The sequence below is a fragment of the Archocentrus centrarchus genome, chromosome 7 (assembly GCF_007364275.1).
Source record: "Archocentrus centrarchus isolate MPI-CPG fArcCen1 chromosome 7, fArcCen1, whole genome shotgun sequence".
Lineage (NCBI taxonomy): Eukaryota > Metazoa > Chordata > Actinopteri > Cichliformes > Cichlidae > Archocentrus > Archocentrus centrarchus.
The window spans coordinates 32,617,669-32,631,881 of NC_044352.1; the positions used below are offsets into that span (position 1 = coordinate 32,617,669).

Sequence of the window (14,213 nt, forward strand, 5' to 3'; positions counted from 1 at the left end):
CCCCCTAAATCCTACATACTGGTCCTTTAAGTGTAGACCATTCTCTTCACTCCCTCTCAGGATTCAGGGTGGCTGTAGCTCAGGAGGTAGAGCGGGTCACCTACTGATTGGAAGGTTGGCGGTTCGATTCTTGGCTACTCCAGGCTGCATGCCAATGTATCCTTGGGCAAGATACCAAGTTGCTCTCCGATGCAAGTGTTGGAGTGTGAGTATGTGTGAATGTTAGATAATAAAAGCGCTTAGCTAATCATGGAAGTGCTTGTATGAATGGGGTAAATGTAAACATGTTGTATAAGCGCTTTGAGTGCTCAGAGTAGAAATATAAGAACTAGTCCATTTACCATTTTTTGTTTTGTTTTTCTGTCTTTGTGTGCAGTGTCTTCAATAATTCCTCTTTCAGTATTCTACAGAAATACCCTGCTTATTGTTACCCTCCATTTCCAGCAACAACACAAGCTCTCCTTTTACCATTGTGACTGTGCCACTGACTACTTCTCTCAGTCTTTATACTGCCTCTGAGTTTCCAGTAAGAGCACCCCCACCCACCCAGCCACTCTCTCCACAAAGACCCCGTGTCCTGCCTGTTGAATTTACCTCTGACTAAGACTCAGACATCTGGATGAGTCACTTTTCACTTTTCTTCTTATTCAGTGCTCATGATTTGGCTTATTGAGGTGAAACATTGACACTTCTGAAGTGTGAACATGTAGCATCAGCAGCAGTGAGTCACTAGTCCCTCTCAGCTGATGGCTGTTGTGGTTCATGTATGCCATTTGAGCCTGGCTGGCGCCTCCCTGTGGCGAGAAATCAGAAATGGTGTGTTCCTAAGCAGCTCAATTCCAGGAAATGATTTCAGTGGGCGGCAATGTAGGCTCGACAGTCTGAGGACAACGGTGGGAAAGAATGTCAGCAACAACAGCAGCGGTTCTGCAGGAATGTACTTCAGCACTGATGGGATGGAAGAGTGCTAGTCCAGTGGGAGGGATGAGGAATATTTCTTTTCAATTAATGAGGTCATGCATCACCAGGAAAACATATCAATGCAGGTGTCTTTTAGGGTTTTTTTTTTTTCCCTGCTGGTCTTGGTGTTTAATCACCTATATGAAAATTTCCACATATGAGCGTGGGAGTGGTGACAGTCATACCCAGCATTGGATGCCGCAGAAGCAGTGCGCTTGTTTGAGGCTGAGAGACCTTTATCAAAGGGAATCCACCTGATTATGTGCTCTGGGCTTTTTTTTTTTTTCAAATGTGGTATTTTAGGAAGTGTGTGTGATTATGGGGTTTTCCACATTTCAATACATCACACGAAGTGTGCCATGATATTAACCCTTTACTCTCCATCTTTGTCTCTCTTTCCAGGAGCGCTTTGCTGAAATCTTTGGGCAGGACGCGGCGGCTGAAAGCCGGAGGTCTCAGGAGAGCTTCAAGAAGTGGCTGCTTGTGGGCATGACGGTGGTGACCGGCGTCGTGGCAGGTGCGCTCATCGCGCAAAAACGCCTGTGAGCGCTCTCGCTCCGCTCGCCTCCTTCACAACCCTCAACATTTAGATGAAGGTCCTGTTCGTCGTCTCATAGCTGCTGATGATGTTTACTCTCCTGCCCCAGCCCATAGATTCTGCATCCCCCAGAGAACTGAGAGTCCTCAAATGTTGAACTTTTGAGAATAAAGAAGAAAAAAAATTCCAACCTGACAGAAATTGAAAGACGTGCTTTTTCATTCCATTCTCCACTCGTTCCTGCACCTCGTTTCTTCCTGTATGTTTGTATGTATTAGTTTTAACAAATTTTTGTTTCCCATTTTCGTCGACGGCCTTCTGATTACAGCCTTGAGCCTTCTCTTATGACTCTCACCGTGTTGTTGTTGAAGCTTGTTTTGTCACGTGTACTCGCAGACATCTCACCCATAGCCCTGTATGTGCCATATGGAGAACGAAATCAGGGGCACCTTCTCTAGTTTCCAGATCAGCCGTCGTGATCACCTACAGCATCGTAACCTATCACTTCACTCATTGGTTTTTGTTTTGTTGGATCTCCACCCTGTCCCATCCTTCATGCCTTCATGGCTTGTGTATGAGTGCTAGATTAAGCTGAATCACGCAGACTAGAGTTGACAGAAATGTGGGAGTTTTGAACTAAACGGGGAAACTAGTTTGTGTTTGTTGGTGTGTGTGTGTGTGTGTGTGTGTGTGTGTGTGTGTGTGTGTGTGTGTGTGTGTGTGTAGGATTTTTTGGGGGGGTATTTCTGAACCATTAAAATCCCATTCCCACTGGTCTGTGCTTCATGATCATAGTTAGCCTCAGTTCAATTGTGTTGCCAGACCAATGTGTGCGGCAAGTTGTCAGAATCAGTTCAACCACAGTTCATAAGAGCAGGGCGCTGTGGCTCAGACGGTCGATGTTAACCGCACAGTAGCTGAAGAATGCAGGTATTACTGTAGCAACTCATGCAGTAGCTAGCTAGCTTCATTGTTTCCAGACACGCTTTGGCTACACTGAAAAAGAAAAAGAGTCTTTAATCTTAAAGGGGACCTGTCATGCTTTTCCTGTTCTGTCATACATATTTGCTGTTACAGTGGTGGTGCTCATATTAAACATGGCTTCACATTTAAAAAGTTTTCTCCTTGCAGGTTTTACTTCTACTGCGCAAGGTTTCATAACATTTCGGCTTCATTAAAAGTCCAGAGCGCCGACACGATCAACACCTGTGCTCCTCCCACCAGAGCGCTGAACAATGGCCATGCTAATTCATGTTAGAGATACAGTAAGCCAAAAAAAAAAAGAAAAAGACTGGCCCACATCTTTGGTATGATGATGAGTAGCCCACCACCGCACAGCTGAAACTCTGCGCTGACTCATGTGCACAGTAACCCCATGATTGGCTAATAATTCTCCCATTTCAGCTGTTGATTGGCTCTTCGGTGACAGAGACGGGACGTCTGACAACTTTAGCCTCTCAGAATTCTCCCACAGCTTTCTGTCTCTGAGTGTCGCATCTCCTCCCTCTCCATATAATGTCACTGTTGTGAACGCAGCACCGTCCCACTTACTGTTCACACCTTGTGTTTATATGATGCAGCCAATAAGGCAGAGGTTCCTTTAAAGGATGGAAGCTGTTCGAGACACAGGGTGAACTGAGAGGCTGCGTCAAAGCCCAGCATAAGATATAAAACTTGTTTTCACTGTGAATCATGCAAAGGAGAGTCCAAGCATGGAGCATTTGGAGCTGGAAATTAGCTTAATAGGTCCACTTTAAGAGCATCATTGGTTGGTACATTTGTATGTAAAAGTTGTCATTTGGCACTACTTTATTTGAAGACCCCCCCCCCATAAACAGTATAAAACATGTCATATATTCTAACACTGCTGCAGCGTAGGCCCTATGAAGCATCAGTAACAGGTGTATAAGCAGTTAGTGACTGAATGTAACGGCGAATCATGTATAAATCAGTACGTTTAGGCGTGATGGTTCAGTGTTGACCTCAGAAACAGAAAATTCTTCACTTAAGGTTCAATTACTTGCATCATGGCCTTCATCACACAGAGCAGAAATATATTTAGCAGTGCAAAAATAATCATTAAATATGGGCGAAAGGTGGCGAAATCAATAAATGCTCTGTATTTTGTAACACTTGTACAACCCTGCCGGAGGTCATCCACTGTCTGTTCATACTCCAGGTACAGATGCTTCGCAGGATTTACAGCTACTTTATATTTCTGTAAACTTGTTTATCCTCCTACGACACCTTATGTCCTCTGTAGTGTTCACAAAAAAGTTAAATTGAAAGATTTTTTTTTTTTTCTTGGATTTTAGGAGCTGCAATTATGAATCAAAAATTAAGGTGCAACTGGTTTGATTGTTACTGACCTTAAAGTCATTGGGTGTAACTTCTTAAAGTGACGATTTGCTGCTTTTAATTAACCGACAGTGACAGTTGCAGCCCTAATCACCCACATACACCATTCTTTTAGGATTTGGGGAGGTTAGAAGAAAGTGTCTGAGTCATTTTCAGTGATTATTTTGCAATAAAATCATAATCATGTGCTGCACTGTTAAAACACAATGCTGGTTTTTTTTTTTCCCCCACTATTTCCCCACTGTGTCCTAATCAATCTTTATTTTTAAGCCTTTAGTCACATCTGACATTGATCAGTGACACACTTCGTGCTTTGCGTTGTCGTCACCGGAGCGAGCAGATTCATGTAGCAAACTGATGAAGCAGCTGTCCTTCAGGAGGCGACGCGGTTCTGCATCGCGTCTCCTTCGAGCTAAAGAAATGTGTCACGTTGTGTCTGTTTACCATCTTGAGCAAATCAGCAGCTGTCAGCAGCTGTAGGAGCGTGAAACTAGAAATCTAAACATTCATATCTCATCTCACTCAGTTCGACGTATCCATACACTGCTTTCACAGCCCCCCACCCCCTTCCTTTGTCTCTGTCCTCCCCAGACGCTTCAAATCTGTCAAACCTCCATCCGTCTCTCCTCCTCTTCCCCTCGCCATCCAGCTCCACCTCTTCCTCCCGTGGTCCCCCGGCTGTCACTGCACCTAGTCACGTGTGTCAGTCACAGCTGGCCCACCTGCTGCTTCTCTCTCTCTCTCTCTCTCTCACACACACACACACCAATCAGATCCAGTCCATGCGAGACGAAGGACGGGAAAGAGACACCTATCCATCTTTAATTTAAAGCTGGAGTCAGAAGAGTGTTTGTCACCTGGCGCGTTCTGCACCAACAACTGGCAGCTCAATTAATTTACTGGGAAGGAAGGGATGGTATTGGTGGTGCTGGGGGGGGGGCATTCATCTCCATTCCCAGAATCTTCCCACAGCTTCCAAACTTGATCTCACTCCAAATGCTGGCTCTCCGTTCAACAGTGTGTCCTACAGCACAATAAAGCACTGCAGCTTTACAGACAGGTGCTGTTTTCTCACCAGAGCACTACACTCAGCCACACCTAATAAATACTAAAGGATTGGTTTGAAAAACATTAAACAAAAAAGATTGGGATTTCTGTGTGATACATTCATCAGAGTGTCCAGTTGTTAGCTCCCTTACATCCTCATCCACACATTTTCCTTTCAAGTCCTGATTTTTAACCTGGGAACAAATATTTCACCAAATTCGCACAAACTGCACAGCCTGAATAATGAGTATTGTCCTATTTGCTCGTGTCTTCGCCATCTTATTAGCCAAGGTGTGCTCTCAAACATTCCAGTACAGTATATATATCTATTTTTCTACCCCCATTAAGAAGCTCCTCACAGGCTTGTCCCTGCCGTCCGGGCCCCTCACTCTAACAAGCTCTTTTCTTACCCATTTTATATATATCTATATATATCTATATGTGTGTGTGTGTGTGTGTGTGAGCGTGTGGGAGCATGCATGTGAATTTCTGTCTGGCAGAAGGTAGGCACAAAGGAAGGAAGTGTGACAGCATTGGCACGACCCCCCCACATATATATGCTAGTTATTTAAAGGGATTAGAATAGTATTAGCTTAGCAAAATATTTAAAACAGAACTGATGGCTTTCAACTTTATTTATATTTGGTGTAAAAAGCATAACTGTGCCCCTTCAAATGGCCTTAAATTCCATCGTTGCATTCATGTGCACTGTCAGTTGTGGGTTTTTTTTTTTTTTTTTTTTTTTGTTTAGGACTGTTGGACGGCTACTAGACAAAAAATGCAAACAAATCAAGAAAATATTTTGAGAAAAGTTCTCTGGCGTGTTCCTGTTGGGTCTAAAATAAAGTTTGCTGCCATGTCCAGTGGTCACTTTGTATGTCTTTAGAATGCCATTGTAAAATCTGAGATGACACTGACCCTAATAAAACCTGATGTTGGAAGATGTCCTCAGCCTCTTTTCTGAAGCCTTGGATGGGTGTGTGAGAGCAGAGATGCGTGAAGAGTTAGCTCGTGAAGACACGCTGTTAAATATTCAGGGTGTTGCCAGAAGCTGAAATCAACCAGAAGAAAGTTAGATTTATGCCCCAGAAGGCTGCTTAGTGGACGAGAGGAAATGAGGGTTGAGCAAATAAAAAGGGTGACTGTGATGTAACGAGGAAATACAGATTTCGGTCAAACTTTTAAAGATCAGCAGTACTAAATTTAGCAGTTTGAACTTCTAACAGTCATTACTTAATGAGACAACTCAGGTTTCAAATGATTGAGTGTAGTAGAAGAATATAGTTGGTTTGACCTCATCACAGCTGCATACAGGATGGATAGAGAGGGTCAGGTGAATTAAAACTAAATAAATACATTTAAAACTTGGTATTTAGCTTATTTTAACAGGAGAAGCAGGCTGTCAAACCTGAGCCACATTGTCCTCTCAGAGCCCATAGGTGGTGCCGGGGTCGACACTGCAGCAGTGATGATGTCTCAGAAGGGACAGATGCAACATTCTGCTGCTTAAATAGCCAGTTAAGGGAGGTGTGTTTCTTGTATGGTGTGAGAGAGAGAGAGGACCCAAATGCAGACACAAAAGAATGAATTAAGTGAAGTAACATAAATTCCAAAGATGTAAACAGAAAGAGCAAGTGGGTAAATCCCAAGAGAACAATCACACAGGGGAAATACACAGCTTGGCAGGGATGGGGGGACTATTTATACACTGAGAGCTGATTGATGGCAAACAGAACACAGGTGAGAACAAGCAGGGAATCAGGAAGACACAGACAGGAAGCAAAACTAATGCTGGATATGAAGGGAAATTAACTTTTCACAACAGACAGCAGCAGAAAGACCAGACGGGGGAGGAACGGGGAACGCGCTGAAGGTACTAAAAGTACTAGTACTAGAAATCAAGACACAAACCAAAACACAGGATTGCAAAACTGAACTCATCACTAGAATAAGCATAAAGCAAAATCAGGGATGATGACTGAGTCATCAACTAAAACTCACCGTAGTATAATAATCTGAAAGTTCAGCGAACATTTCCAACAGCAGAGACAAATCTATCATTCAGGAATCCAAACCTGACAAACACAAAACCCGAGGACCGAGGGAACGGTCTGCTGCTGATTATGGCAGAACACACATCCTGTACTTCCTCAAACTATTGCGTCATACTAGTACTTTAAGGCCTACCTTTAAGTATTATGAAAACCACTACATGTAGATATCTTTGAAAACTCATCACTTGGCCACCCGTCCCTTTGATATGCACTGCTGCTATTACCTGACTGTCTTTTTTAGATGGTAGGAAAGGTTAATTGGTTCATATCACCCACTTAAAATAATGGCCTGAGTTATTTTTTATTGAATTTTTTTTTGTCTGCCTAATCACCATATTTTCAGTGTTTGGTTCAGTTTGTCCTTTCTGTAAAAAATATCTTAGTCCATCGTCTTTCTTGTAGAAGTAGCAACCCCACAGGTACGCTACTCCATTTGAAGCAAAGTATGCTTTAAGTGTTCAAGTTTTCATTATACAGAATTTGCCCAGCAGAACTAGCTACAAGTACAATCCCTACATTTTATACTGATATACAAACCCACTCTTCTAAAACACCTTAATAAGCCCTTTTAGTGTGTCCAAAATGACCGCCTGTATCTTAATGAAACACAGGGCTCTCACTGAGAATTCAGACTTAAAATACTTGATTTACATCAAACACACAACAGAGTGAATAAGAGCTGGATGTGACGGGGTGCTCCACCACGGCTGAAAATTCCCTCCTCGCCCCACACAAATCAGGTCCCCTGAATCCAGAAGGATCCGTATGTGGATCTCGATTAGTTTGTGGGAACATCAAGCTATCTCACACTTTTTATTACAGTTTTCTATGCATTTGTGAAAACAAGTGAAATGCCCAATAGTCTTACCTTGCAACGGTGAAGAATCCTTTGAAAAATTCCTGGACCCAAATTAACTCCAAAAGTCTGTCCCTTCTAAAACAAGTCCCACTTTACTCAAATCAGTCTCTGAGAATGTGTCCAACAAACAATCCCATAACCTCCTCGGTGGAGGTAAATGTTCTTACAGTTCTGTAACACTGACAGTAACGTACTTCTGAATACATTTTATACACAGCACTCAGAATAATCACAGCAGACACGTGACAGACAAAAGCTGAACTTTATTATTTTATGGCTACAACAGGACAGGCAGTTCTCCCTGTGACTGAAGGCTGAAGTGGCAGCAGAGGAAGATACTGATTGGAGAGCTAGAGGCAACACAGTACAATTCCCCCAGAGAGGCTGAAAGTGCACAAACTTCAGCTTTCTAGTGGTTTTGACACTTAATGCAACATTCAAAATAGCAATAGCAGCTTCCCAGAGTGGAATTGAGCCATGCTCTGAGGCGAAAGGTCCAGACTGTGCTACCTCAGGCCCTGCCCAGCCCCCTTTACTTCCACTGGCCCTTCTCATAGTCCCACTTGTTGGAGAAGCCCTGGATGGGGTTGACCCTCATGTCCAGCATCCTCTTTATCTGCTGGGCCTGCCACTCGTCCTCAAAGGTCCTGGGACGTGGAGGGTAGACTATAACAACAAAAACATGCAATGTGCATGATGCTCCAACCTCCGGTACCACCTGTTTTTAACGTATCAAACACTAATACACTGTTGCATTATTAAAGCCTGATGTTCATTTAGCTGTCAGGCTTTGGTCATGGCCTTTCTGACCAGCTGGTTTGACTCACTGGGAGACTTTAAAAGAATCAGTCATCATTAATTTTATCAGTTAGTTCCTTAATAACAAGTCAAAGTCTGCTGAGAGAAAACAGCACTCAAACATGTGATGTTGACATGAGAAAGGTGTCCTGTACACAGCCACAGGCACTGCCACCGTTAAATTGTGAGAGGCAGATTGGTTTATCCTTTCAGACCAGAAAGAGGCAGATTTTTTTTTACCATAGACTCTCTGCCACCAGACCACCAGGCCTGTGAAGCCCAGGAAGAAGAAGACGCCCCCGATGACTGTCTTCCACTCTGCCGTCTTCTGCTTCATCTCTGGGAAGGTCTGGCAGAACGACAGCCGATACACTGGAGGGGAGAGGAGAGCATCAATAAGACAACATCCAACTCTCTCCTCTCCCACTGAATATAATAAGCTACACTAAAGAACCTACGGGCAATTTTTTCTTCTTTGGTCAGCTGACCCCAGGGTCCCTTCTCCTTCTGCTTCAGGCTCTTGTCAGCATCAGTCAGAACATCTTTGTAGGGTTTGTCAGGCAGCGGGATGTCCGCACGGTCCCAGTACATTGGCTGAGACATGTCCGCTGCCTCCGACACCTCTGGAGGAACAAATACAAAAAACTGTCTTCAGCAGTGAGCATTTCTCCCCCCATAAATCATAACCCCAGGGACCATCTGTCTAGTTTTGATAGCACAACAGCGCCATCTCCTGTTTGAGTCGGTCTGCTGTATGATGGGGGGATAAAAAAAAATTTTAATGCGAGAATTAAATAACTTGACTTAAATCCAGTTTCCTCTTAATCACGTCTTTTCTCTGTGTCAAAATCCATATTATCGTTTGCACTGCAGCCATTCTCGCGTGACATCATTGGTAAACAGTTACAGCTGACATTAATGAAGGTTAAGTACAAAACCATAATTAACATCTGTGTTTATCTGCTTTTCAAATTCAAAATCTCTGCTGTCAAAGAGCTCCATATCTCCACGTCACGTCTCCAAATGCTGCTGTTTTTGTCTCTTTAAATGTTGATGCCATCAAATGAAAGGTTCTCAGTGTTTAAGGTTTGATGGGCTAAGAACTATACAGCCATATTTACTATCAGTTCCTGCAGGAAGCCTAAGAAAAAGCTCATGAGTCTGTCCGGAGAGGACGAAGCTGGATAAAGTGAAATGATGGAGGTACCGTGACCGTGGCTCGCCGTCCTCGCGCTGCCGCCGGTCAGGGCCGCTGTCGCGCGCCTGGCCAGGAGACTTCCCACGCGCCCAGTAGTCAAACGCAGCATCTGGAAACGGATAAGTGTGCATTATCATCAGTACTATTAGTATTATTATATTGGCTCATGATCATACACACCTTAGAGAGACAAGGCTGACCCAGACAAACCGCAGCAGTAAACTGGAGCTGAGTGAAGTCAGGCTCCGAGCGGCAGCTGCAGTGTGCGCACAGGTGCAGCTGATAAATACAATTACTGCGCTGCTCTGTGCAGCGTCACCGTCACTGCAGCGCACTAAACGGAACGAGGCCCGCAACAGGAAGAGGACAGACAGAGCTGAAGGTCTGTGGTTATTAAAATATCAGGTGCTGGCAGTGTGATGTGAGGACAGCATAAAGCATTAAAGTAAAATTTTATTGTGACTGCTGCCACAGTAACAGGTGGGAACAGGAGATTTCAAGGTGGGAGGATATGAAAGCGTGGTGGGTAAGCAGACATTTGCATAGCAGAGCAATCATTTATTCGAATATTCTTTTAATTTATTTCTATTTCCAGGCTTCAAATAGGCTTGACTTTATTAATATACTGTTTTTTTCCCCCCAGCTTACTGATCAAAGCGTTAAAAACACACACACACACACACACACACACACACACACACACACACACACACACACACACACACACACACACACACACACACACACACACACACAGTACTGTCAATACTAAATTACTGTACAGTGACACACATTCACTGCATTGTGTGTTTAACCTCGTGTTTTCTTCATAGTGGAGCTTTATCTTGTTACACTTATCCATCAATATGATTGGCCAGAAGAAGAGAGAGAAGCTGCTGCTGCCAACCCTTTCATTGGGGTAAGCGGATACAGATAAAGGAACGATACCCTGGGTGTACTGAATTGGCTGCGTAGAGCACAGTAGTTATCTTAGTTTAATAATAAACAACTGAGATTTGCATAAATGCATACAGTTAACCTCTTTTGGTTAATCTAATATAGCAGATAATCTAACATGGATGGAAGAAAACAGCTGCTTGAGGTCTAATGACACTTGGTGTCATTGTTTTAATTCATTATTCATTTTTTACAGCCAGGATCAAAGTCGGCTTTAGTAAATGTGCGTTCAAGTGCTGATGAAATGAGTCCTTTCATATGTACCATGTGTCTAAAGAGGCTAGAAGTAATTAATTTATATAAATTTATTTAGCAAATGGATTTTTAAAGATAATTAACTGTTCCAAAAAAATGAAAGGAACACTTTTTTAATCAGAGTAGGTTGATCATTTTCATTTCCATCAAACGATGTGGCATCCTTTCATTCCTCACACATCAGCCAGTCCATATCAGATATCAGCATGATTTGGTTTTTTTTTTTTCTGATGGGTTTTTAAAGTGTTCCTTTAATTTTTTCGGCACAGTGGAAGTTTTCTCAAAGTGTTTCACTTTTCCATAGGTTTCATAGTTTTGTATATTTATAGTTAACTTTAGAAATGCCAGGCCCACATGAGGTGTTATTTTATTCCAGGGTAAACCCCATTAAGCAGGACAAAAGCACTCAAATACACTTCAAGTTGTATTTATGACTGTGAGAGGAGCGGTGAAATGCATCAATAATTACAGCCCGCTCATCAGGGCAATATAAAAACCACTATTAGACCAGTTTTAACTATTTTATGGGCACACTTCAACAGCTCTCAAATGTCTATCAGCCAGAATGTTTTCTGTCCACAGTCTGAATGTTGTCACAGATTCTCGTTGTACAGCTCACAGTGGAAATGCTCCGTGTTGTTATTCACAACGGTGAATCAGATGATCTCATTAAGTGCTTTATAAAGGTGGCTTGGATGAGTGCCAAATCCCCTCTTTGCCTGTCTGGCCACCTTATTATGTTTTACTGTTAAATACAGTTGGTCTGCAGTGCACACTGCTGTGCAAAAAGTCTTGAGTCACCAGAAAATGTTTTAAGTTTTGGTTTTGAAGTGGTCTCAAGCAATAGTTCTCCAAGCTTTCTGAAGGGTTTGAAAGCATAAAATTAAAAAAAATTTTAAAGCATAAAGTTTGTTTTCATAAAATTCAAGCATGAAACATGAAAGAGTTGAACCAGTGTTGTGTCTACACAACAGGCAACGTAACGAACCAATTTTAAATGGTATCTTTTGGCATTTTGTTACTCGCAGCCTGTCACAAAAAAACACACAATTTGTTCCTTTTTCTTTAGCTGAATCTACAAAATATGCCAAAGATGACACAGTTTGACAGGCATAAAGAGTATTTTTGCACTAACAATGTGATTCCCAAAGGGCTATTAGCTGAAAGCTTGACACAGTGTGCAGTGTGTGTGTCCTTGGGGAAACTGGACAAGTTGAAGACAGAAGAAGTAGCAGGCCTAAAATCTATCAAGAGCAGATGAACAGTATCTGAAAGTCAAAATGGGTGGAAAAAAAAATCCAGAAAAGACCTGACACAGGACCAGAGAGATGCATCTTACCCTTAAGCTGTTTGCTGAAACCTCAGCAGAAATGGTCTGAGTGGAAGGGTGGCCGAAGCCTTTCTTAAGCAAGGGAAACGGGAGAAACGGCTGAGGTATGACAAATTATATAAGAACTGGACTGAACACTAGTGGCAACAGGCTTTTTGGAGTGATGAATCCAAATTGTGTATGTATTTATTTTTTGTTCTATTATCAGTGGTGGTCAGGAGAGAGGTACAACAGCGAGTGTCTACAGCCATTATGCTGCCTGTAACGTCATTCAGCATGACTGGATTCGTGGTGGATCAGTGATGGTCTGGGGAGGCATATCCATGGAGGGATGCACAAACCTCTACAGGCTAGGCAACAACACCCTGAGTGCCATTAGGTGTCCAGATGAAATCCTTGGACCTATTGTCAGACCCTACGCTGGTGCAGTGGGTCCTGGACTTGAAGGAATTCCAGAAGGAACTGACACCAATAACTGGCCCCCACACCTGCCTGACCAAAATCCAACAGAATACCTCTGGAACATTAGGATTCAGTCCATCTGGCACCGCCAGGTTGCACCACCAGACTGTCCAGGAGCTCAGTGATGAGAAGATCAACCAGGACACCATTCGTTGTCTCATTAGGAGCATGCCCTGGTGTTGTCAGGCATGCATAAAAGTACGTGGGGTCCATACAGGCTACTGAGTATCATTTTGAGCTGCTGCAATGAAAGTTTGCACAAATATCTTTGTGAGGATCATCACTGAGGAAATCCATTCCACAGCCCACATTCTCGACCGTCACAGCTACACGCCTAACCCTAATTTATTTATTAAAAAACAAACTGTGGTACCCATTGATAAAGTGAGGGCCAGCCAAAATGTCCTCACTGTCCTCGAAATGCCCTCACTCCAACAGTACGCAATATAAATCCCCCCCCCCCCCCCCCCCCCCCCCACACACACACACAGCAAGTGAAAATGGTGGAAATTGGCCACAAGTCAATTTAAAATGTCTGAGCTGACCTTCTGCAAGGGCAGAGGTAAACGGAAACATTTAAACTGTTTTACTAACGTCTTTAAAAAGAAACAAGTGACTGTTTTTGTGCCTGTTTCAAACTCCCCTCTGCACAGTAAAACCTGCTGAAGGAGCCACTGGAAGACAAAAATTGTGCAGAACTGCATCAACAAATCATTAAGTTTGGCTTTTATTTTGCACAAATGAGTGGCACCATCAGGTTTGACTTGATTTATTCTGTTTGCAAAGTGTTTTTTTTTTTTAAACTGCTCGTATTGACGCACTTCTAGAAATCTCTCAGCTCAACCTCAGTTGTTTTTCTGCACGTCCGCCACCTCTCCCTCGCTGTGTGAGCAGAGAGAGGGAGCTATCATTTCATCTATTTCCTACAGTGCTCCTTGCCAAACACTAGTCTGTTTATTGGATTGGGCAAAGACAGATACTCACAGTAGTTGTACAATTAGAAGCTGCTGCAACCAAAGACCAGATCTTGAGAGAAAGGGACTATTTAGGCCTTCTTTCCCGTTTCGTCTCTGCTCTTAACGCTGCATAAAACTAAGCAGGAATCAACTGGTGGGCGGGTGAAAGAGGCTGGATGGGAAGAAGAGGGGAGAGAGAAAGGGAGGGAGGGAGCTTAGAAGGGAGATTGTTTACTTGCACTAGTTTGGTCAATCGAGAGAGGCATGTGATAGGGCTAGCAAAAAGGGGGAGAGGCTGAGTTTAGACTGCAGAACAAAGGCAATACAAGGGAACATTATTTCCCTGTTATTCACCCATCTCCATATCCTCTCTTCACTTATGATATTCAGACAGAGCAGAGATGCTGGGCTCACATTTGATGAGGTCACATGAGAACACAC

The 14,213-nt window shown here is 43.1% G+C and overlaps 2 protein-coding genes across 6 annotated transcripts in view; one reads left to right on the forward strand and one right to left on the reverse strand.

Moving 5' to 3' along the window:
- Positions 1-5,844, forward strand: part of bcl2l1 (BCL2 like 1) — a 39,615-nt gene extending 33,771 nt beyond the window's left edge. For all 3 annotated transcript variants that reach the window (XM_030733745.1, XM_030733744.1, XM_030733746.1), the window contains exon 3: positions 1,363-5,844. In XM_030733745.1, the coding sequence (XP_030589605.1) occupies positions 1,363-1,506 (144 nt within the window). In that variant the 3' untranslated portion in view covers positions 1,507-5,844. The remainder of the gene's footprint in view (positions 1-1,362) is intronic.
- Positions 5,845-8,059: 2,215 nt separating this feature from the next.
- Positions 8,060-13,969, reverse strand: cox4i2 (cytochrome c oxidase subunit 4I2). Of its 3 annotated transcripts, none has more exons than XM_030733442.1 (5): positions 13,801-13,969; positions 9,822-9,921; positions 9,073-9,237; positions 8,855-8,986; positions 8,060-8,482 (listed from the first exon to the last, which is right to left on the reverse strand). In XM_030733442.1, the coding sequence occupies exons 2-5, from the start codon at positions 9,919-9,921 to the stop codon at positions 8,349-8,351; spliced, it is 531 nt and encodes a 176-aa protein (XP_030589302.1). In that variant the 5' UTR covers positions 13,801-13,969; the 3' UTR covers positions 8,060-8,348. The 3 variants fall into 3 exon arrangements, with proteins under 3 accessions (XP_030589302.1, XP_030589303.1, XP_030589304.1); XM_030733443.1 differs by lacking the exon at positions 13,801-13,969 and adding an exon at positions 9,993-10,141; XM_030733444.1 differs by lacking the exon at positions 13,801-13,969 and adding an exon at positions 10,013-10,056.
- Between the last annotated feature and the right edge of the window lie 244 nt (positions 13,970-14,213).